This window comes from Grampus griseus (genome assembly GCF_964374135.1).
Source record: "Grampus griseus genome assembly, chromosome: 6".
NCBI lineage: Eukaryota > Metazoa > Chordata > Mammalia > Artiodactyla > Delphinidae > Grampus > Grampus griseus.
The window spans coordinates 89579404-89604510 of NC_139000.1; the positions used below are offsets into that span (position 1 = coordinate 89579404).

The 25107-nt window shown below is 37.8% G+C and overlaps 1 protein-coding gene across 2 annotated transcripts in view; it reads right to left on the bottom strand.

The window, feature by feature from the left end:
• Positions 1 to 25107, bottom strand: part of CENPP (centromere protein P) — a gene marked incomplete at its 5' end in the record, with an annotated part of 225545 nt that overhangs the window by 197974 nt on the left and 2464 nt on the right. For both annotated transcript variants that reach the window (XM_082655946.1, XM_082655945.1), the window contains 2 exons: positions 6832 to 6920; positions 9472 to 9653. In XM_082655946.1, the coding sequence (XP_082512072.1) occupies positions 6832 to 6920; positions 9472 to 9484 (102 nt within the window). The remainder of the gene's footprint in view (positions 1 to 6831; positions 6921 to 9471; positions 9654 to 25107) is intronic.

Below are 25107 nucleotides of genomic sequence, written 5' to 3' on the forward strand. Positions count from 1 at the left end.
CCTCGGCAGTGATAGCACAGAGTCCCAACCACTGGAACACCAGGGAATTCCCTCTGATCTATGTTATTCCCTTCCTTCTGGTAACTTTGGGCTTCATTTGTTCTTCTTTATCTTTATACCTCAGTTCCTTGAGGTATCAAGTTAAGTGTTTTGAGATTTTTCTTGTTTCTTTAGATAGGCGTATATTGCCATGGTCTTCCCTTTCAGAACTGCTTTTACTGCAGTTCATAAGTTTTGGTATGTTGTATTTCCATTTTCATTAGCCTCAAGGTATTTCTTTATTTTGCTTCCATTTGTTTTTTGACCCATTGGTTGTTCAGTAGCATGTTTTTAATCTCCACATATTTGTGAAATTTCCAGTATTCTTCTTGTAATTGATTTCTAGCCATACCACTGCGGTTGGAAAAGATGCTTGACATCATTTCAACCTTCTTATATTTAAGACTTATAACATATAAGAATATATGGGGCTTCCCTGGTGGTGCAGTGGTTGAGAGTCCGCCTGCCGATGCAGGGGACATGGGTTCGTGCCCCGGTCCGGGAAGGTCCCACGTGCCGCGGAGCGGCTGGGCCCGTGAGCCATGGCCGCTGAGCCTGCGCGTCCGGAGCCTGTGCTCAGCAGCAATGGGAGAGGCCACAATAGTGAGAGGCCCGCGTACCGCAAAAAAAAAAAAAAGAATATATGTTCTATCCTGGAGAATGTTCCATATATACCTGAAAAGAATGTGTATGCTGTTGCTTTTGGAAGGAATGTTCTATATACATCTGTTAAGTCAACCTGGTCTAACGTGTTCTTTAAGGTCAATGTTTCCTTATTGATTTTCTCCCTGGATGATCTATCCATTGATGTGTGATCAATTTAAGGTCCCCTATTATTATTATATTGCTGTCAGTTTCTCCTTTAGGTCTGTCAATATCTGCTTTATATATGTAGGTGCTCCTCTGCTGGGTGCATAAATATTTATAAATCTTATATCCTCTTGTTGAATTGACCCCTTTATCATTATGTAGTGCCCTCCTGTCCCTTATTATCGCCTTTTTTAAAAGTTAATTTTGTCTGATATAAGTATACCTACCACAGATTTCTTCTGGTTTTCATTTGCATGGAATATATTTTTCTACCCCTTCACTTTCAGTCTGTGTGTGTCCTTATACCTGAAGTGAGTCTCTTGTAGGCAGTGTACAGAGGGGTCTTGTTTTTTATTTATTTATCTACTCTATTTCTTTTGATGGGAGAATTTAGTCCATTTACATTTAAAGTAATTATTGATAGGTATGTACTTAATGCCACTTTGTTCATTATTTTCTAGTGTTTTGTAGTTTCTCTGTTCTTCTCTTGCTTTCTTCCTTTGTGGTTAAATGACCTTCTTTAGTGGTATGCTAATATTCCTTTCTCATTATCTTTTGTGTATCTACTATAGGTTTTGGCTTTATGGTTACCATGAGGCTTACAAATAACAACTTACATTTACAACAGTCTCTTTTAAGTTGATAACAACTTAAACACATTCCAAAGCTCTACATGTTTACTCTCCCCCTCAATGTTTTATGTTCTTGATTTTACATTTTACATATTTTTATCATGTATATCCCTTAAATAATTATTGTAGTTAGTTGTTTTTACTATTTTTGTCTTTTAACCTATGTATTAGCTTTATAAGTGATGAATTCACTACCTATACTACATATTTACATTTACCAGTGAGATTTATACTTTCATGTTTTCCTGTTACTAATTAGTGCCATTTCTTTTCAGCTTAAAGAAATCCCTTTAACATTTCTTTTAAGGCTGATTTAGTGGTGATGAACTCCTTTAGCTTTTGCTTATCTGCAAAATTCTTTTACCTCTTCTTCGATTCTGAATGATAACTTTGCCAGGTTGATAATTCTTGGTTGGAAATTTTTTTCTTTCAGCCCTTTGAATACTTATGCCACTCTCATCTGACCTGCAAAGTTTCCCCAGAAAAATCTGCTTAAGGTCTTTAGGGTGTTCCCTTGTACATAACAATTGTTTTTGTCTTGCTGCTTTTAAGAGTCTCTCCTTGTTTTCAAATTTTGGTATTTTAATTTTAATGTGTCGGTGTGGGGTTTTTGCGGTTCCTCTTATTTGGAACTCTCTGGGGTTCCTGGATCTGGAGAACTGTTTTCACAGTTTAGGGAAGTTTTCCACCATTACTTCTTCAAGTATGTTTTCAGACCCTTTCTCTTCTCCTTCTGGAACTCCTTGTAATGTGAATGTTAGCACACTTCATGTTGTCCCATAAATCCCTTAAGCTATCTTCACTTTTTTTTCATTCTTTTTCGTTTTTGCTGCTTTGATTTGGTGAGTTCCTGTGCCCTGTCTTTGAGTTCACTGATCTTTTCTTCTGTCTCATGCTGTCTGCTATTAAAATCTCCAATGTATTTTTCAGTTCAGTTATTGTACTCTTTAGCTTGGGGACTTCTGTTTGGAACTTTCTTATATTTTCCATATTTTGTTGAAGTTCTCCATGTGTTCATCCATTCTTCTCCTGAGTTTGGCTAGCATCTTTATGACCATTACTTTGAACTCTTTATCAGGTAAATTACTTATCTCTGTTTCGTTAAGGATTTTTCCTGAGGTTTAATCTTGTTCTTTCTTGTTTCACACATATTCCTCTGTTTCTTCGTTTTACTTGATTATCTATGTTGGTTTCTATGCATTACATGAAACAGTCACCTCTCCAGTCTTGAAGGGCTGGCCTTGTGTAGATGAACCTTACTGTTCAACCCTGCCCTAGTTCTTGGTTGTCTCTCAAACCTTTATGATTATCCAAGCTGCCAATTTTATTTTTTATAGCTCCCAGTAGTTGAAGTTGTGCCAGGACCAAATATTCTTTTAATTTAAAATTTTCCCTATTTTTGAATCTTTTTTTTCATTTCATTGCATTTCAGGGAGAGCAGTTATGAAAATATACTCAACTGTCACTTCCCCCAGAAACTGCCACCCATTTGACTTATTATGCTGCATGGACTGTGAATGCTGACACATGTTAATTATAATGTTCTTGCAACTCCTCACAAACAGTACATTAGCACTAACAACACCAGAGGGTAAATCTGGGGAAAAGAGTTATATGCTCCAACTGCATCTGACAATAATAGCTGTGCCAACATGGGTAATCATTCAAACATTCTGGGTGTATTTCCCTATAAGAGGGTTGACCTAGATAATCTATAAGGTCACTTTTGGTCCCAGCATTCTATTAATATGATTTTAGGTCACTTTGGTTTCTAACATTGTACTATCATGATTTTATTATAACAATATTCTACAAGTAAGATAATTTTATTGTTTAGGTTACTTTTTAATTTTCTGATAGTTAAATGTCTCCCTCTAGTGGAAATTTTGTTTTAAAAAGTGTTTTAGAACACAGAAGGTTGCTATTTATTTATGACTGTTTTTTTTCTATCAGTCTCAACTATAAAAATCTGCTCAACACGTAAAACGGTAAAATTATTTTAGAAGGCAGTTTGGTACTATCAATCAGAATTTACATGTAAATCTCCTTTAACCTGGCAATTCCATTAGAGATATAGTTCTAAAAATATACTTACCCAAGTAGGTCTAGAACATCTGAGGGTTTACCAATAAATAATAAAAATCATAAAACTGGAAAGGTGCAGAGAGAAAGGGAGTGTTCTTAACATAGCCTGGGACAGCATGCTCTTTTTGTAGCAAATTAGGTAAAACCAAGCAGTTGAAAAGCATCTACATACTTTGAAATGTATATAATGACAACTTATGTCCCTTTAGAGATTCAGCAATTACTGTGTTCTATGTCTTTCAAAGAATATAAATTGTTCCTCTCCTTATATATTTTTTTCCTGCATCCCCTAAAGCATGTGGGACAGAAACTGCTGGTAGTCCCCAATATTTGTACTTCTTTCTTGCTCCGATTTTTTCACTGGCTACGTGGCCATGCATAATGAAGGCTAAATTTCCAGCCTCCCTTGCACTAATTTATTGGCCATTAGAATGTAGGTGAAAACGATGGGTGTTACAACTTCTGAGAAGTGTCCTTCAATGGAAAAGGTGAGCCCTGGTTTGCCCAGCCCTTTCCCGATGTCTGAAATGCTAAAGTGATAACTGCACTATGATTTGGAAGTCACATGGGTGATGGCAGAGCCTGATGATCATGAAACCACCATACTAGCCCTTGAAAACATATCCTGCAATTTTGTTTAAGCAATAGAGAAATAAACTAGTACTTTGAACCTTCCTTATTTTTAAGTTTTCTGTTATGTGCAGCTCAACTAATTCTAATTCATTCAACATGTGAGCTAACAGTATAACTTTAGGCCAATACTAAATGGTTACAAAGTTTTCAATCATGCTTTGGTGGTATGAGGATCAGAATATTAGCTTAAAAGGTGAGGTCTGGGCTGGTGCCACTACTGCCTGGTAGGAGGTAGGGAGCATAGCCACTACAGCAGGGGTAGCAGGTCCTGTATGGTAGGGCCCACATGGCTCTGGTCCTGTCTATGTGGCTTCATGGTGGCCACCCAGGACCATCAAGCTAAGCTACTATGGGAGCTGCAGGGGCCCAGTGCCAGTTCATGCTGGGAATGCCTCTGGTCAGGTAATAGCCATTCTTAAGAAGCACGTCGCATTATAAAAAATGCCCCCAAACTGAAACCTCATCCTTGATCTAACTCATGATGTGATCAAATTACCACTTGATGCTTTTCTTCAGAGGCTTAAGGTGACCAGAGTATGGAACTTCAACAAAATGAAATTAAAATATTCCAGGCTATTTTATCTCTCAGGCCAAAGTCCCACTAATGAGCACACTAATCAATCTGGCCACAACCTATCCTGGAATGTATAGCTCCACTGAGCAGCTCGTTCACCTCAACTTCAGAGGATGGTCTTTCTTTTCTCTGTTGGACTTGTGGACATCCTCCCAAGGATAAGCCTAATTTTGCTAGCAGTCTAACTTCTCTCCAGGTAAGTCAGGAAGTGACTATAAAAAAGGTGAATGCCAACAGCAGAAAAAGTCTGTAGGACCCCAAGGCTACTAGGATGACCCTGAGCAGTTTCCTGGACAATGTATACAGTGATAGTGCAGATGTTCTCAGACATGGAACTAGACCTCAAACCTCTGACTCTGCCAACCCGACACAGATTATAGGCCTGGCCATTAATGGAGGGCAGAATGCAGGTAAGCATTTGGTATCTCACCACTCTGAGCTTAGGATCACATTAGCCATAAAGAAAGAAAAGGCAGTTGTCCAACTATGCAGCCTTATGCAACGAGACAACATCCAGGAATTTCTGGGCCACACAAAGGAGAAGTCTGGAGTCCTGGCATGGGCTTTTCATCCTAAACGAGATCAACCCATTTGGGTCCATATTCTGTTTTAGTCTTCAGCAGACGATGTTTGAGGTCATACAGAACTACAATATCATCTTGGTGACTCTGCATGGCTCTAAGGCCTGGTGCCAACCTGGGATCAGTTTACCTTCCCTAGGGACACTCATCACCCATGTCCATGACATCCTACTCAACCGGCTTTGGCATCCGGTTGGATGTGGATGTTCTTGGTCACTTTGACAGACTAAACGGGGATACTCTGAGGTGGGAGCAAGCTGGAAACTCTGCCATCAGATGAGAGGCCTAGATATCCCTCAGTCAGTTCTCAGCCTGCCGGGGTCTGTGGTGACAACCACGGACATAGACTGCAAAGAGTTCTCAAGAAGCAAAACCTCTGGCCCAGATACCTGGACCCAGTTACTCTTGACTAGTTGGGGACAGTTTCTGATATGTGACATCAACTCCCGTTGCATACAAAAAGGGACAACTTGAGGCTGTTTCTGTGGCTGAGGATAAGCATGAGGAACCCAGGCACATGACTGTGAATGCAAGCAAGCAGCAGATCCCTATGACTTGGTTGTGACAACTGGTCTACATCCACTTTAGTTTTCTGACGAACTGAGGCCAAGGCAGTGTGCCTGCCCTTCCCTGTTCCTCTCCTCTACACATACTCCCTGTAGGCCCAAACTCATAAAACCAACGGGTTGAAATTGCCTTCTGCTATCAAAGCATGTGCCCAGGATTGATCATTTCTCAAAATTATGCCTGGATCCCATTCTTCTTGGAGCCAGACTTTGAAGATGTCTGAGTCTTGTTCTGCCCTATCCTGGCCAGGGGCTGCACATTAATATTCTGTCTGCTTTCTGATTTTATGTGAAAATCCTACCAAGAGTATCTTCCTCCTATGTTGTGTCTCAGCAATCCTGTATAACTTGCTGGCATAACCGTGAACCACCTTGAAGTCTAACCCTCCAGCCCTGAGCAGTCTTCAGATTGTAGTGATCCCACATGGCCACAACTATAGGAGAGGCCCTGAGCAAGAACACCAACTGTGCTGCTCCCAAATACCTGAACCACAGAAAATGGTGAGATAATAAATGTGTTTTGTTGGTTTAAGCTGTTAAACTTGGGAGAAAATGTTAAGCAGCAATAGATAACTAATAGATAATAGATGACTGAGATATCAGCTGATGACTGAGGGCATCCAAGACTGTTTCCATGACCTCGGGGCTTGCACTGGAAGCCCAGGAATATCTTACTAACTGCCCTCCAATAAAGCACTATGCTCTCAGCAACAATCCTACTGCATGCAGTTGCTGGGGTATTCATACTTAAAATTTATTTTTAATGGTACCACTTTGCACAAATGTGCTACGAGGGGGCCCTAGCTCAAGAACGTCTCCTCAACTCAGCCACTGCTGAAGACTGGGGTGTGGGAGTTTTTATTTCATAGCAGCAGAATCTGTGTTATCTACCACATGTATTCTTAATTTACCTGGATTTCCAGAAGTTGAAATTCAAGTTGAAACGTAATCATGTGGCAATTTCCTGATAATCTGTGTCTCTGCAGAACTTTCTTTATACCTGTAAATCATAAAAATAAATATTTTTGTTTGAAAATAACAATTTCCTTTAAATATCTATTATTTAATTTTGTGTGGATACCTATAATATACGTGGGTATATGTGTGAGAGTGTATTTGCATCGAAAATACCTGGAAGAATGTGCACCAAATTGATGGCCTTTGCAAAATAAGATTAAAGACAACTTGTACTTTCTAGTTATTGATTATACCAAAGATTAAGGTAAGAAACAGAAATATGTTAGTATGACCCTAGACAAACTTGAATCATGATAACTGTTAGATATTTTTCATTTTTTCAACATTATCTAGACCTAGTTAGACAATAAATTAAATCCATGTATTTACCTCAGTTAACTCTCAAAACTTTACTAAAATGACAGCAAAAGTATTTTTTTAGGTATAACATGAATACTCAAATGCATAAAATGCCCTATTCTTAAGTACACATCATGATATATATATATGTGTATATATATATATACATATATATATATGTATATATTTACACGTGTTTCCCATGTAACCACCACTAAGATCAAGATACAGAAAGTTTAAAGTACCCCATAACGTTCCCTCATGCCCTTTCCAGGCTATACACTATGTCCCCCTCAAGAGAGAACCATTATTCTGACTTTATTACCATCTACTTTTGCTAATGAAGGTATTTTTAAATGAGCACAATTCTCTTTTTTTAATTTTTATTTAGTTTTTTTAAAAAGAAATTGATAGAGCTTCTTTTTTTCTTTTAATTTTATTTATTTTTGGCTGCGTTGGGTCTTTGTTGCTGCGCATGGGCTTTCTACAGTTGTGGTGAGTGGGGGCTACTCTTCGTTGCAGTGCGAGGGCTTCTCATTGTGGTGGCTTCTCTTGTTGCGGTTCATGGGCTCTAGGCATGCAGGCTCCAGTAGTTGCACCACGCAGGCTCAGTAGTTGCGGCATGTGAGTGCTAGAACGTGCGGGCTTCAGTAGTTGCGGCACATGGGCTCAGTAGTTGAGGCATGCGGGCTCTAGGCAAGTGGGCTTCAGTAGTTGTGGCACGCGGGCTCAGTAGTTGTGGCTCGTGGGCTCTAAAGCACAGGCTCAGTAGTTGTGGCACATGGACTTAGCTGCTCCACGGCATGTGGGATCTTCCGGGACCAGGGCTCGAACCCATGTTCCATGCACTGGCAAGCAGATTCTTAACCAATGCGCCACCAGGGAAGTCCCCACAATTCTCTTTTTTTAAAAACTGAAGTATAGTTGCTGTACAATACACATACATTACACATGGACAATATAGTTATTCACAATTTTTAAAGGTTATAGTCCATTTCCAGTTATTATAAAATATTGGCTATATTCCCCATGTTGTATAATATATCCTCGTAGCTTGTTTTATATCTAATAGTCTGTACCTCTTAATCTACCCCTATATTGCCCCTTCCCTCAGAAGGGCACAATTTTACAAGGATAAAGAGAAAAAGATGAGAGTAACCTAATTTTAGAAGCTGAAAATCAGATGGATAAGCTAGATATTACATAAAAAAGTGGAACTAACCTGGCAGATCCAGGAAAATTAAAACCTAAGCCAGCAATGCGGAAAGCTCAGAATCAAGCCCATTCAAAGGCATTCTGAATGGGCACCACCAAGTACCTCTACAGATGGGGTAAACCTGGGGCTCAAAAAGAAAGAGTGAGACTTTTGTACAGTAAAATCTCACTCTCCATATTCTCTGTATTCCATCTATTCCTTTCAAGTACCTGAAGTGTCTAAATTTCATTTCTACACGTAATTCAAAGTTTCACTGAGGTGAGCTGCCCACCACCTTCTGAGGGTCACTCTTCCTCTCCCTGGTCATGAGGGTTATTTTGGTGGAAAAATCAGGAAGCATTTCCTAAAGTGATTCCTTCTTCTAAACCAAGTTCCCAACATCCAATCGCACAGCTGAATTAGCTTCCCCTTACTTGCTAGTGCATCACAGATCCTTGGTAATAAAACGTAAGTCATTGGGACCAGAAACCCTCCTCTGCCAAATGGTCCAGTTCTTGAAATATTTATCTTGGCCACAAGGCCATGCTCAATAGCAGCAGAGCACCACAGATGACACAGCTCTCATGTCAGTAGTGAACAACAGCTAAGATTTACAAATTAATGCTGCTACTGTTCTTAAAGTCGCTTATGGCTGTTACTTGACTGTTAAGTTACATAATGACAGACTGTGTCTTCTTTAATATCTACCTCAGGCAGCTTTTAAGAGTATTACACACACTGTGATATTGAATAGACACTTGACAAAACAAGTTTACCACAACCACACATTCAAATCATTATCTTGCAGAATTTTAATTCAGTGATAAGGCAACCAATTTCCTATGTATAATAAGGTAAACTTCAGTACCACTTCTAGATTAAAATGAATGCTTACTCTGGAAATTCCCTGGATGCGTAATGGTTAAGACTCAGCACTTACACTGCCGTGGGCCCAGATTCAATCCCTGGTCGGGAAACTAAGATGCCACACAGTGCAGCCAAAAAAAAAAAAAAAAGAAAGAAAGAAACTAATGCTTACTCTTTTCTGTCATCTCAGTGCTCGTTAGGTCCTCTGTCTTCTTGGAGTAATGTCTTATACTGATGCCAGTAAGCGTACTTAGAAACTGAATTTCTGATTCTAAATGTCCAAGATGACTTCTCAGATCTTTTGACAATTCCCATCCTTCAGAATCTGCTTGGTATGTTTCTCGAAATGATTTTCTAAAAAGCAAATACCACAAATAATTACTTCAATTAAGAAACCACTAATAAGTGTTTCAACTAGTATTTATAAATTTCTTCAAACCATTCCCATTTTATCCTTCTTACTCTCTTCCCATTAAAACTAGTAAGATTTTTCTTAAAGCCAGTAAGATTTTTCTTAAAACCAATGTGGCTACTAACACTGCAATCATTAATCTCAATATAAAACAAACCTAACCAAGTTATAATACCATTTTCCTACATATTAGAAACAGATATAAAATAAATTATAACAGGAGTACTTTGTAAAATTAAAATGTCTGTTTAGGCTGGAATATTTAAAGTGTTCCAACCTAAATGTCTGATATCCCAAGATGACTCAAACTATTTTAAAAGATATGATGAACCTAAAGACAAAATAAATCATCTAGCTTCAACTTCTAAAACAAGTGAAGTATCACAAAGCATTTTATACTCAGAAAGAGATTCTTGCGAAATTGAAGAGTATAGAGGTAAAAATTCCAAACAAATAACGAATAGCATAATCTCTAAACAACACTGTAATCAGATATTCTGCACTGAAAACATAGCTCTGTTTTCCTTGAAAAAAGTAAAATTTCAGCAAATAATCGCATTAAATGATATTTTATTTTTTGTAATCCTTTATTGCCATCATGCTATCAGCCACATTCTACACTGCTGACTTCCAGTATCTTAAACATGCTTTCCTTTCCTTCTGGGGCATGATTATCCTGATTCTCATTTTATATCTTGGGTCTTCCACTGTCCCTGCTTTTTGTCTCCCGTGTTAGAAGAAAACCCTAACACTCTTGCCTCTGCTCTTCTGAATATGCATTCTCTCATTCCAGAAGAATATCTGGTGATTAATCTCAGCTCTTTTATGCCAGTAACTCCTAAAACACACCTTTAATCATCTCTTCTTCCTGCAAGGTAGATTTAACTTGATAAAGCATCAAATGTTTTCTTCTTCAAATTAGTTTTTCCTTCAAATTTCCCTACTCTTGTTAATGATAAAATCTGTCCCCTGCTATAGCAGGTTCCATTTCTTGAGGGTCACCCTTGCTCTATTACTCCTCTCACATCTGGATCTGAGGTCATCTTTTCTGCCCCCCCACATAGCTATCCCTCCTTTTCTAATTCCACTACATTAGCCTATGTTCTTATGACCATATACCATGTCTATAAAGAATAACCTAACTGTATCTTCACACTCATATTTCAAAACTTGTATAAAGCCTGTAGAAATTTTTTAAACTTTGTTTTAATGCTAATTTAAAATATCACTATAAGTATATTCTATGTCATCTGAGAGACTACAACATGCTCTTTTGTATTTGCTTTTTGAAAATTAAATAGATAAAGCTAATGAACAAAAGAACAGAGATAATCTTTGTATAAATGAGTTCCTTCCAAGTGAATACTAAACAATGACAGAGCAAACTACGGATGAAAATTTCAAGGTATTTCCAACAGAGCAAACTGATAAGAGAACTAAGTAATCACACTAAAGGACAGATATGCAGAACTCAAGAAAGAACTTGTGGCTGAGAAATGGAAAAATGGGGAGTTATTGTTTACTGGGTACAAAGTTTCTCTGTGGGACAATGAAATCATTTTAGAGATGGATAATGATGTGATGGTTGCACAACAATGTGAACTAAACTATATACTTTAAAAGGGTTAAAATGGTAAGTTTTATGTTATGTATATATTACCACAAAATAAAAAGATAACCTGTATATTCTCATTCATAGCAGTAATTTACTTTGAGCAAAACATCACTGGTCCATTACAATTAATGATGCTATTCTGAATGAATTGGGGATATGGGTTTTATGGTTTTGTAGTTTTATTTATTATTTGCAAATTTGTCTTAGTAGCATTTTTTTTTTGCCCAAAATTAGATGTTCACAAGAAGATTTTTTTCTTTAAAAGCAAATCTACACAAGACTTGAGTTTAAAACTCAATGATCTAGGATTCTATGAAGATGGCGGAGTAGGAAGCACCAGGAACCTATCTCCCCAACTAGGAAGCAATTGCAGTGGCGGAATCTGTCTGATATAACTTTTTTGGAACTCTGGAGACTGCTGAAGGCTTGCAACTTCATGGAGAAGCCTTAAACGTACGTTACAGTAAATCGTGGGCAATTTCAGCTCTTAGCACAGTAGTAGCTACCCACGCCCCCTCCAACAACATGGCAAGCAGCTGTGCACACGTTCTTGGAGCCACCTGCACACAGCTTAGGGGAGCAAGAGTGGGCAAAAAGGACTCTGTCCCCCAAATATTGAGTATCTGTGCTCCAGTTGCTGATTGCGGCTGCTGATCACAGAGAAGCAGACAAAGAGGAGGGTAGTCACTGCTGCAAGCCCCTACCCTCTGGCTGAGGTAGCATTAAGAATATTTAAAGAGCTGTTGCTTTTTGTTTCCCACCATCATTTTTGTCTTTTCTTTTTCAGGAGTCAGACATTAAAGACTAGGACATGAAAAATCAAACTAAATATGTGGGGAAAATTAGAAAATGATTGCACATACCCAAGTAAAAGCTCAGAAAAGACATAATTAGACATTAAGTTTACACTTCAGGCTGACCCTCAGCACACAGACAGCCTACAACAACAACAACAACAAAACAACCTAAAACAATAACAAAAAAGTGCAAACACTGGGGAAGAGGGGAGAGAAATCTGATTTCCAGAGTTACCACATTATTAAATTAAAATGTCCAGTGTTCAACAAAATATCACAAGGCATACAAAAAACAGAAAAGCATGGCCCATTCAAAGAAAAAAAATATTCAAAAGAATCTGTCCCTGAAAAAGACTTAATGGCAGAGATATCAGACAAAGACTTTAAAACAGAAGTCTTAAAGATGCTCAAAGAAATAAAGGAAGATGTAGAGAAAGTTAAGAAGACGATTTGTGAACAAAATGGAAACATCAGTATAAAGACAGAAAACCAAAAAAAATTCTGGACCTGAAAAGTACAATAACTAAAATGAAAAATTCACCAGAGGAATTCAAAGGCAGATTTGAGCAGACAGAATAATGAATCAGTGAACTTGAAGATAAGACACTAGAAACGGAGACTGAGGAACAGAAGGAAAAAACACTGAAGAAAAGCAAACAGAGCCTAAGGGACGAGTGGGACACAACCACAAGGACCAGTGTATGCATTGTGGGAGTACCAGTAGGAAAAGCAAGAGGAAAAGGGGAAGAAAGACTATTTGAAGAAATAATGGTAAAGGGCTGCCCTGGGGGGGGCGCAGTGGTTAAGAATCCACCTGGCAATGCAGGGGACACAGGTTCGAGCCCTGGTCCGGGAGGATCCTACATGCTGCAGAGCAACTAAGCCCACGTGCCACAACTACTGAGCCTGCGAGCCACAAATACTGAGCCCGCATGGCACAACTACTGAAGCCTGCGCACCTAGAGCCCGTGCTCCGCAACAAGAGAAGCCACTGCAATAAGAAGCCCGTGCACTGCAACAAAGAGTAGCTCCCGCTCGCCACAACTAGAGAAAGCCTGCATGCAGCAACGAAGACTCAATGCAGCCAAAAATTAAAAAAAAAAAAAAAAAGAAATAATGGTAAAAAGTGTCCCAAACTTGATGAGAGACATGAAGGCTAACATTCAAAAAGCTCAACTAATTCTAAATAAGATGAACTCAAAGAGGGTCACAATGAGACATAATCAAATTTTCAAAAACCAAGGGTAAAGAGAGATTTTGAAAGCAGCAAGAGAAAAGCAAATCATCACATATAATGGATCCTCAATAATATAAGAGCAAATTTCTCATCAGAAGTTTTGGAGGCCAGAAAACAGCGGGCCAATACATTCAAAGTGCTAAACGAAGAAAACCATCAACCAACAATCCTTCTGGCAAAATTTTCTTTCAAAAGTGAGGAAGTGGGACTTCCCTGGTGCTAAGACTCCGAGCTCCCAATGCAGGGGGCCTGGGTTTGATTCCTGGTCAGGGAACTAGATCCCACGTGCTGCAAATAAGAGTTCACATGCTGCAACTAAAGATCCTGTGCTCCGCAACTAAGACCCGGTGCAGCCAAATAAATAAATATTTTTTTAAAAAAAAGTGAGGAAGAAATCAACACATTTTCAAATAAACAAAAGCTGAGGAAGTTTGTTACCACTAGACATGACCTCCAAGAAATGCTCAAGGCAGTCCTGTAAAGTAAAATAAAAGTACACTAGACAATAACATGAAGCCATGTGGAGAAATAAAGATCTCAATAAAATTAGTATATGGGCATATAAAATCTACTAGTATGGTAACAATGGCTTGTAACTGAACTTCTTTTCCTACATGATTTAACATTTTAAAAAATTATTAGTCTGAAGGTACTATAACTTTCATCTGTAACTCCATGTTTTCTATAAAATTTAAGAGTGAATGCATTTAAAAGAATTATTAGTTTATGTTCAGGGGTACAAAAGTATTAAGATGTAATTCTGTGACATAAAAAAACAAAAACAGTGGGGATGGAGCTGTAAGCAGGCAGAATTTTTGTATGTTACTGAAATGAGGTGTGTATAAATTCAAATTAAGAGAGTTGTAACTTTAGCATATTATTTATAATCCCTCTGATAACCACAAAGAAAACAGCTAAAGAATGTTTATCAAAGCAAATGAGAAAGAAATTTAAGCACTTCTCAAAAGACAGAAATGCAGGAAATGAGGGACAAAAGAGCTTAAGGGCACACACAAGAAAAACAAAGAGCAAAATGACAGAAATAAATCTCTCCTTATAAGTACTTATTTAAATGTAAAGGGGTTAAATCCTCCAAACAAAAGACTGAGTTTGGAAGAACTGATAAAACCACAGGCTTCAACCATATGCTGTCTATAAGAGAATCACTTCAGATACAAAGACTAAAAGTGAAAGGATGGAAAACGATACTCCATGCAAAAAGGAACCGAAAGAGAGCAGGGCTGGGGATACTAATATCAAACAAAATAGAGTTTAAGTCAAAAGAGGTTATAAGAGACAAAGAAAAATATATATATATATTAATGAAAGGTTCAATACAGCAAGACATAAAAATTATAAACATTTACAAACCTAATGACAGATATCAAAATACAGTTTTCCTTCAGTATCTGTAGGGTATTGGTTCCTTGACTCACCACAAATACCAAAATCCATGGATGCAGAACCTGTGGATGTGAAACCTGCAGATACAGAGCTGACTATATTTCAAAGCAAAAACTGAGACAGTTGAAGGGAGAAATAGTTCTACGTTCAAAGTGGCTACATAAGAGGATGATGAATTCACCCTCCTCCCATAGTCACACCAAATCTACACGTACATATGAAACAATTTTCTCTGAAAGAAACCCAAAAACTAGCTGAGCAGCTCCTACACATCAGGCAAATGAGAAAAAGCCTATGTTGAAATGGATAGTAGAGGCTGAGACACAATCCACATAAAAGCCACCTGTTGCACGGCAACCCACAATCAAGAGGGACTAACAACCCCGACCTGCTCCCTGAGGAGTGAAAGGTGTGAACAGCACAGCTGGCACCCCAAATTTTAAGACCAGCACCTGAGAGGCCCTAAAATAAGCCCCTAAAATATCTAGCTTTGAAAGCCAACAAGCCTTGGGTCCATGAGATTCACAAGGCTAAAGGGCTGCAGTCTCCAACCTTTTTGGCACCAGAGACCAGTTTCATGGAAGACAATTTTTTCACAGACCGGGGCAGGCATGGTTTCGGGAGGATTCAAGCACATTACATTTATTGTGCACTTTATTTCTATTATTATTACATTGTAATATGTAATGAAATAATTATACAACTTACCATAATGCTCATACGAGGTACAGCTCAGGCGGTAATGTGACCTGTGGGGAGCAGCTGTAAATACAGATGAAGCTTCACTCACTCTGCCGCCACTCACCTCCTGCTGTGCAGCCCGGTTCCTAACAGGCCACAGACCGGTAGTGGTCCGTGGCCCAGGGGTTGGGGACCCCCACTATAGGGAACCAAGAAACAGTTCTTAAAGGGCTCATGCATGCAGACTCACCTACCCCGGAACCCAGCACAGAGGCAGCCAACAAAAAAGCAACCAGTGTTTCTGTTTAAGAGGCCTACTTCCTTACCTTAAAGCTTTGGCCTGAAGACTTCTAATTTAACATCATACAAGAGCCTACTTAAATACCTCCAAAGAAAGAGGCCAGAGCATCATCTTTGTACTCTCTCTGTCTTACTCCATATCACCAGTATCTCCTGGAAAGGAGTTTGTGCACTCTTTGGAACCCTGATTTTTGTGGCTGCTGCCCAGTTGGACACCTCTTATTCACTGGGCTCTGGCAGTCAACAGAACTTACAGCAGAACTTATTGTGGGTCCCGTAGCACTGTAACAAAAGGAGAAATAGTTCTTAAATGACTAATGGCCCCAGGGCACAGTGGAGATATAGCAGACTAAAATGCAGGCCTAATCTTACTGTGAAAGAGACAAATAAGCTTGTCTTCAGAACTGGAACCTGAGTGGCAGGCTTATCATTAAACACACATTCAGGGCCCAATTACAATCCTCTGCAGAGACTGAGGAGGCCAGAGGATGCTACCCTTCATGTTTTCCATCTGACCAGGCCCCAAGTCATCAGTGTCTCCAAGACAGGGGCTTGTGCACCCCAACTGTTGTGAATGCTGTCCAGAGGACACATCCCTTTATAGCCTGGCTCTGGTGGCCAGCAGGGCTTATGTTCACGATTTCGAAAGAAAAGTAACAAACAAAGAAACACTTCTTACCTGGCTATTACCAGGGCTCAGGGCAGAGGGAGCAGTCTTCCCTCGAGGTATATTTGTGTACTTTAAAAGCTCCTCCCTGGGGGCTTCCCTGGTGGCGCAGTGGTTGAGAGTCCGCCTGCCGATGCAGGGGACATGGGTTTGTGCCCCGGTCCGGGAGGATCCCACATGCCGCGGAGCGGCTGGGCCCGTGAGCCATGGCTGCTGAGCCTGCGCGTCCGGAGCCTGTGCTCCGCAACGGGAGAGGCCACAACAGTGAGAGGCCCACGTACTGCCAAAAAAAAAAAAAAAAAAGCTCCTCCCTGAGCTTCTTCTTGCCAATCAGCCTGAATCTACCTGCTGACTGAGAACCTCCCTTTTGCGACACTGACAAGTCTTGAGGTACCCTCAACTACTGGGAGCAGCTAAGAATAAATAGGCTGCTTGGACAACACCAAGGTTTGAGAGAAAACCAAGACAGAGTTGAACAATAAAGTTCATCTACTACACGAGGTCACTCTTCCAAGACTGCAAGAGAGGGCTGTTTTATCTAATACATAGAAACAAACACAGAGAGTCAAAGAAATGAAGAAACACAGGAATATGTTCCAAATGAAAGGACAAGATAAAGCCTCAAGAAAATACCTTAATCAAATGGAGGTAAGTGATTTACCTTATAAGAAGTTCAAAATAATGATCATAAAGATGTTCACAGAGCTCAGGAGAACAATGGATAAACAAAATGAGAATTTCAACAAAGAGAGAGAAACTATAAGAAAATACCAGGTAGGGGTCATAGACCTGAAGACTACAATAACTGAACTGAAAAATTCAATAGAGGGGTTCAACATCAGACTAGATGAAGCAGTAAAAAGGATCAGTGAACTTGAAATTATGGCAATGTAAGTTATCCAATCAGAACAGCAAAAAGGAAAAAGAATGAAAAAGAAAAAAAGCTAAAATAGCTTAAAAGACTTATGGGGCAACAACAAATGGACCAGCTTTCAAATTATAGGGGTCCTTGAAGGAGAGGAGAGAAAGGGGCAGAAAACTTATTTGAAGAAATAATTGCAGGAAACTTTCCTAACCTGGGAAAAGAAACAGACATCAGATCTAGGAAGCATAGAGAGTACCAAATAAGAGGAACCTAAAGAGACCCACATCAGACACATTAAAATTAAAATATCAAAAGTTAAAGACAAAGAGAGAATCTTAAAAGCAGCAAGGGAAAAACAACTTGTTATGTACCAGGGAACCCCAAAAGACTATCAGAGTTTTCAGCAGAAACTCTGCAGGCCAGAAGGAAGTGGCATGATATATCCAAAGGCTGACAGATAAAAACTGCCAACCAATAATACCCTACTGGCAGAGTGGTCCTTCAGAATTAAAGCAAAGATAGTCTTCCAGACAACCAAAAGCTAAAGGAGTTCATCACCACCAGATAGGCCCTACAAGAAATGTTAAAAGAACTTCTCTGACACAAAAGGTCAATATGTAGAAGCAGGAAACAAGAAAGTGTAGTTCTCACTGGTAAAGGTGAATATATAGAAGAATTCAGAATAATCTAATGGTGCAATGGTGGTAGGTTAATCACCTAAAAGCTAATATGAAGGTTGAAAAACAAAAGTAGTAAAAACAACGATAAATACAACAATTTGTTATGGTATACACAATATAAGAAGACCTAAATTGTGACATCAAAAACATAAAACGTTGGGGGAGGGAGTAAAAATGCAGAGATTTAGAATGTGTTAGAACTTAAGTTATTGTCAACTTAAAACAGACGTTATAAACATGTTTTATGTAACCCTCATGGTACCCACAGAGCAAAAAGCTACAGTAGACACAAAAAAGATAAAAAGGAATCTAAGCATACCACTATAGAAAATCACCGAATCACAAAAGGAGAGAGCTAGAGATGAAGAAAGGAGCAATGGAATTACAAAACTTCCAGAAAATAAAATGGCAATAAGCACACACCTATCATAAATTACTTTAAATACAAATGGACTAAATTCTTCAATCAAAAAGCACAGAGTGGCTGACTAGATTTAAAAACCAACAAAAGACCCATCATGCTGCTTACAAGATACTCACTTCAGATGTAAGGACATACACACTGAAAGTGAAGGGATGGAAAAAGATATTCCATCCAAATGGAAACTAAAAGGAAGCTAAAGTAGCATATTTACATCAGAAAAAAAAAGGCTTTAAGACAAAGTTGTAATAAGAGACAAAGGTGGTCATTATATAATCATAAAGGAGTTAATCCAACAAGAGGACACAGTGGTAAATATTTATGCACCCAATATAGGAGCACCTAAATATATAAAACAATATTAACAGACCTTAAAGACAGAAATAGACAGCAATACAATAGTAGGGGATTTTAGCACACCACTTACATCGACATGTAGATCATCCAAAGAGAAAATCAATAAAGAAACATTGGTCTTAAATGACACATTTAGACCTTAAGAACTTAACAGACATATACAGAATATTCCACTCAAAAGAAAGACTACACATTCTTCCCAAGCACACAAGGAACATTCTCCAGGATAAGCCATATGTCAAGCCACAAAACGAGTCTTAATAAATTTAAGAAGACTGAAATTATATCAAGCATCTTTTCCAACCACAATGATATTATATTAGAAATAAATTACAAGAAAACTAGAAAATTCACAAATATATGGAGATTAAACAACATCCTACCGAATGACTGAATGAGTCAAAAGAAAAATCAAAAGAGAAGTAAAAAAGTACCATGAGACAAATGAAAACAGAAATAAAACACACCAAACTGTGGGCTGTAGCAAAAGTCATTCTCAGAGGGAAGTTCATAGCAATAAAAAGCAGTAACAAAATATCTCAAATAAAAAACAAATGAAGCCCAAAGTTAGTAGAGGGAAATATCAAAGATCAGAGAAGGAAAAGAATGAAATACAGCCTAAAAAGGTGATAGAAAAGATCAAGGAAACCAAGAGCTGGTTAGTCAAAAAGTAAAAAAATAGACAAAACTTTAGCTAGAATAATCAAAAAGAGAGAGAGAGAGAGAGAGAAGACACAAATAAAATCAAAATGAAAGAAGAGACATTACAACTGACACCACAGAAACACAAACGAAACCACTCACGTCATAACAAAGTATGAAAAATTATATGCCAACAAACTGGACAATCCAGATAAAACAGAAAAACTTCTAGAAACATAGAACAAGACTGAATCATGAAGAAACAGAAAAACTGAGCAGACAATTAATAATAAGGAAATTGAATTAGTGTTTAAAATCCTACCTACAAATAAAAGTCCAGGACCAGATGGCTTCACTAGTGAATTCTACCAAATATTTAAAGAAGCAAACCAATCCTTCTCAAACTCTTCCAAAAAACAGAAGAGAGGGAAAACTTACAAAATCATTTTATGAGGCCTTTACCCTGATACCAAACTCAGACATGAACACTACAAGAAAAGAAAATTATAAGGCCAATATCCCTGATGAACATAAACATAAGTCCTCAACAAACCATTAACAAAGCTAATTCAGCAATACGTTAAGCAACATACACCAGGAACAACTGGGATTTAGTCCAGGAATGCAAGAATGGTTCAAATCTGCAAATCAGTCTGATACACCCCATTAACAGAATGAAGGATAAAAACCATGTGATCATCTCAATAGATGCAGAAAAATGTCTGACAAAATTCAACATCCATTTATGATCAAAATTCTTAACAAAGTGGGTATAGAGGAAATTTACCTCAAAATAATAAAGGCCACATGACAAGTCCACAGCTAACATACTGAACAGTGAAAAGCAGAAAGTTTTTCCTCTGAGTTCAGGAACAAGACAAAGGATGCTCACTTTCACCACACTTATTCAACATAGTAATGGCAGTCCTAGCCAGAACAGGTAGACAAGAAAAAGAAATAAAAGGCACTCAAATCAGAAAGGAAGAAGTAACACTAAGTATTTGCAGATGACATGATATTATTTAGAGAAAACCCCAAAGACTCTACCGTAAAACTGTTAAAACTAGGAAACAAACTAGTAAAGTTGCAGGATACAAAACCAATACAAAAATCTGTTGTGTTGCTATACACTAATAACAAACTATCAGAAAAAGAAAATAAGAAACCAATCCCATATATAACTGCATCAAAAAGAATTAAATACCTAGGAATAAATTTAACAAAGGAGGTAAAAGACCTATACACTGAAAATTATAAGACACTGAAAAAAGAAACTGACAAAATACTAATATTTGAAAAGATATTCCATACTCATGGATAAGAAGAATATTGTTTAAATGTCCATACTACCCAATGCAATCACCAGATTCAATACAATTTCTAACAAAATTCCAATAGCATTTTTCACAGAAATAGGAAAAAATCCTACTGTTTGTATGGAACCACAAAAGACCTGGAATAGCTAAAGAATTCTTGAGAAAGAACAATCCTGGAGGCATCAAAAGTCTTGATTTCAAACTAGATTACAAAGCTATAGTAACGAAAGCAATATAGTATTGGCATAAAACAGACACATAGATCAACAGAAGAGAAAAAAAAGCCCAGAAATAAACCCATTCATATATGGTCAATTAATTTATGACAAAGAAGCCAAGAATACACAATGGGGAAAGGACAGTTTCTTCAATAAATGGGTTGGGAAAACTGTACAGCCAGAAGAAAAAGGAAGAAGGAACCACTATCTTACACCATACACAAAAGTTAACTTAAAATGGATTAAAGACCTGAAACTATAAAAATCCTAGAAGAAAACATAAGCAGTGAGCTCCTTGACATTGGTCCTGTCAATAATTTTTTGGATTTGCCACGAAATGTTAGGCCAGAAAAGCAAAAATAAACAACAAGTAGAAGTACATCAAATTAAAAAGCTTCTAGACAGCAAAGGAAACCATCAACAAAGTGAAAAGGAAACCTATGGAATGTAAGAAAATATATGCAACTTATTTATCCCCTAAGGAGTCAATATCCAAAATGTATAAGGAACTCATACAACTGAATAGCAAAAATCCACATACAATCTAAAATGAGCAAAGGATTTCAACAGACATTTTTCCAAAGAAGACATACAGAAGGCCATGAGGTATATGAAAAGGTGCTCAGCATCACTAATCATCAGGGAAATACAAATCAAAACAATAAAAAGACATAACCTCACACTTCTTAGAACAGTTATTATCAAAAATGCAAGAAACAACAGGTGTTGGTGAGGATGTGGAGAAATAAGAATACTTGTGCACTGTTGGTGGCAATTTAAATTTATGCAGCCACTACTGAAAACAGTATGGAGGGTCCTCAGAAAGTGAAAAATGGAACTACCAGGGAAATTGACAGTAACACAATAATAGTAGAGGACTTAAACACCCCACTTTCACCAACGGACAGGTCACCCAAAGTGAAAATAAAAAAGGAAACACAAGCTTTAAATGACACACTAAACAAGAGGGACTTCACTGATATTTATAGGACATTCCGTTCAAAAACAACAGAATACAATTTCTTCTCAAGTGCTCATGGAACATTCTCCAGGATAGACCATATCTTGGATCACACATCAAGCCTTGGTAAATTAAAGAAAACTGAAATCATAACAAGTATCTTTTCCGACCACAATGCTATGAAACTAGACATCAATTACAGGAAAAAACTGTAAAAAATACAAACACATGGAGGCTAAACAATACACTACTAAATAACCAAGAGATCACTGAAGAAATAAAAGAGGAAATCAAAAAATACCTAGAACAAATGACAATGAAAACACAACGACCCAAAACTTATGGGATGCAGCAAAAGCAGTTCTAAGAGGGAAGTTTACAGAAATACAATCCTACCTCAAGAAACAAGAAAAATCTCAAATAAACAACCTAAACTTACACCTAAAGCAATTAGAAAAAGAAGAACAAAAAAAACCCAAAGTTAGCAGAAGGAAAGAAATTATAAAGATCAGATCAGAAATAAATGAAAAACAAATGAAAGAAACAATAGCAAAGATCAATAAAACTAAAAGCTGGTTCCTTGAGAAGATAAACAAAATTGATAAACCATTAGCCAGACTCATCAAGAACAAAAGGGAGAAGACTCAAATCAATAGAATTAGAAATGAAAAAGGAGAAGTAACAACTGACACTGCAGAAATACAAAAGATCATGAGAGATTACTACAAGCAACTCTATGCCAATAAAATGGACAACCTGGAAGAAATGGACAAATTTTAGAAATGCACAACCTGCCAAGACTGAATCAGGAAGAAATAGAAAATATGAACAGACCAATCACAAGCACTGAAATTGAAACTGTGATTAAAAATCTTCCAACAAACAAAAGCCCAGGACCAGATGGCTTCACAGGCGAATTCTATCAAACATTTAGGGAAGAGCTGACACCTATCCTTCTCAAACTCTTCCAAAATATAGCAGAGGGAGGAACACTCACAAACTCATTCTATGAGGCCACCATCACCCTGATACCAAAACCAGACAAGGATGTCAGAAAGAAAGAAAACTACAGGCCAATATCACTGATGAACATAGATGCAAAAATCCTCAACAGAATACTAGCAAACAGAATCCAACAGCACATTAAAAGGATCATACACCATGATCAAGTGGGGTTTATTCGAGAAATGCAAGGATTCTTCAATATACGCAAATCAATCAATGTGATACACCATATTAACAAACTGAAAGAGAAAAACCATATATTCATCTCAATATATGCAGAGAAAGCTTTTGACAAAATTCAACACCCATTTATAATAAAAAGCCTCCAGAAAGTAGGCATAGAGGGTACTTTCCTCAACATAATAAAGGCCATATATGACAAACCCATAGCCAACATCGTCCTCAATGGTGAAAAACTGAAAGTATTTCCACTAAGATCAGGAACAAGACAAGGTTGCCCACTCTGACCACTCTTATTCAACATCGTTTTGGAAGTTTTAGCCACAGCAATCAGAGAAGAAAAGGAAATAAAAGGAATCCGAATAGGAAAAGAAGAAGTAAAGCTGTCACTGTTTGCAGATGACATGATACTATACATAGAGAAGCCTAAAGATGCTACCAGAAAACTACTAGAGCTAATCAATGAATTTGGTAAAGTAGCAGGATACAAAATTAATGCACAGAAATCTCTGGCATTCCTATACACTAATGATGAAAAATCTGAAAGTGAAATCAAGAAAACACTCCCATTTACCATTGCAACAAAAAGAATAAAATATCTAGGAATAAACCTACCTAAGGAGACAAAAGACCTGTATGCACAAAATTATAAGACACTGATGAAAGAAATTAAAGATGATACAAATAGATGGAGAGATATACCATGTTCTTGGATTGGAAGAATCAACATTGTGAAAATGACTCTACTACCCACAGCAATCTACAGATTCAATGCAATCCCTATCAAACTACCACTGGCATTTTTCACACAACTAGAACAAAAATTTTCACAATTTGTATGGAAACACAAAAGACCCCGAATAGCCAATGCAATCTTGAGAACGAAAAACGAAGCTGGAGGAATCAGGCTCCCTGACTTCAGACAATACTACAAAGCTACAGTAATCAAGACAGTATGGTACTGGCACAAAAACAGAAAGATAGATCAATGGAACAGGATAGAAAGCCCAGAGATAAACCCATGCACATATGGTCACCTTATCTTTGATAAAGGGAGCAGGAATGTACAGTGGAGAAAGGACAATCTGTTCAATAAGTGGTGCTGGGAAAACTGGACAGGTACATGTAAAAGTATGAGATTAGAACATTCCCTAACACCATACACAAAAATAAGCTCAAAATGGATTAAGGACCTAAATGTAAGGCCAGACACTATCAAACTCTTAGAGGAAAGCATAGGCAGAACACTCTATGACTTAAATCACAGCAAGATCCTTTGTGACCCACATCCTAGAGAAATGGAAATAAAAACAAAAATAAACAAATGGTACCTAATGAAAGTTAAAACTTTTGCACAGCAAAGGAAACCATAAACAAGACCAAAAGACAACCTTCAGAATGGGAGAAAATATTTGCAAATGAAGCAACTGACAAAGGATTCATCTCCAAAATTTACAAGCAGCTCATGCAGCTCAATAACAAAAAAACAACCCAATCCAAAAATGGGCAGAAGAGCTAAATAGACATTTCTCCAAAGAAGATATACATATTGCCAACAAACGCATGAAAGAATGCTCAACGTCATTAATTATTAGAGAAATGCAAATCAAAGCTACAATGAGATATCATCTCACACCGGTCAGAATGGCCATCATCAAAAAATCTAGAAACAATAAATGCTGGAGAGAGTGTGGAGAAAAGGGAACACTCTTGCACTGCTGGTGGGAATGTGAATTGGTACAGCCACTATGGAGAACAGTATGGAGGTTCCTTAAAAAACTACAAATAGAACTACCATATGACCCAGCAATCCCACTACTGGGCATAAACCCTGAGAAAACCATAATTCAAAAACAGTCATGTACCAAAATGTTCATTGCAGCTCTATTTACAATAGCCAGGAGATGGAAACAACCTAAGTGCCCATCATCAGATGAATGGATAAAGAAGATGTGGCACATATATACAATGGAATATTACTCAGCCATAAAAAGAAACAAATTGAGTTATTTGTAGTGAGGTGGATGGACCTAGAGTCTTTCATACAGAG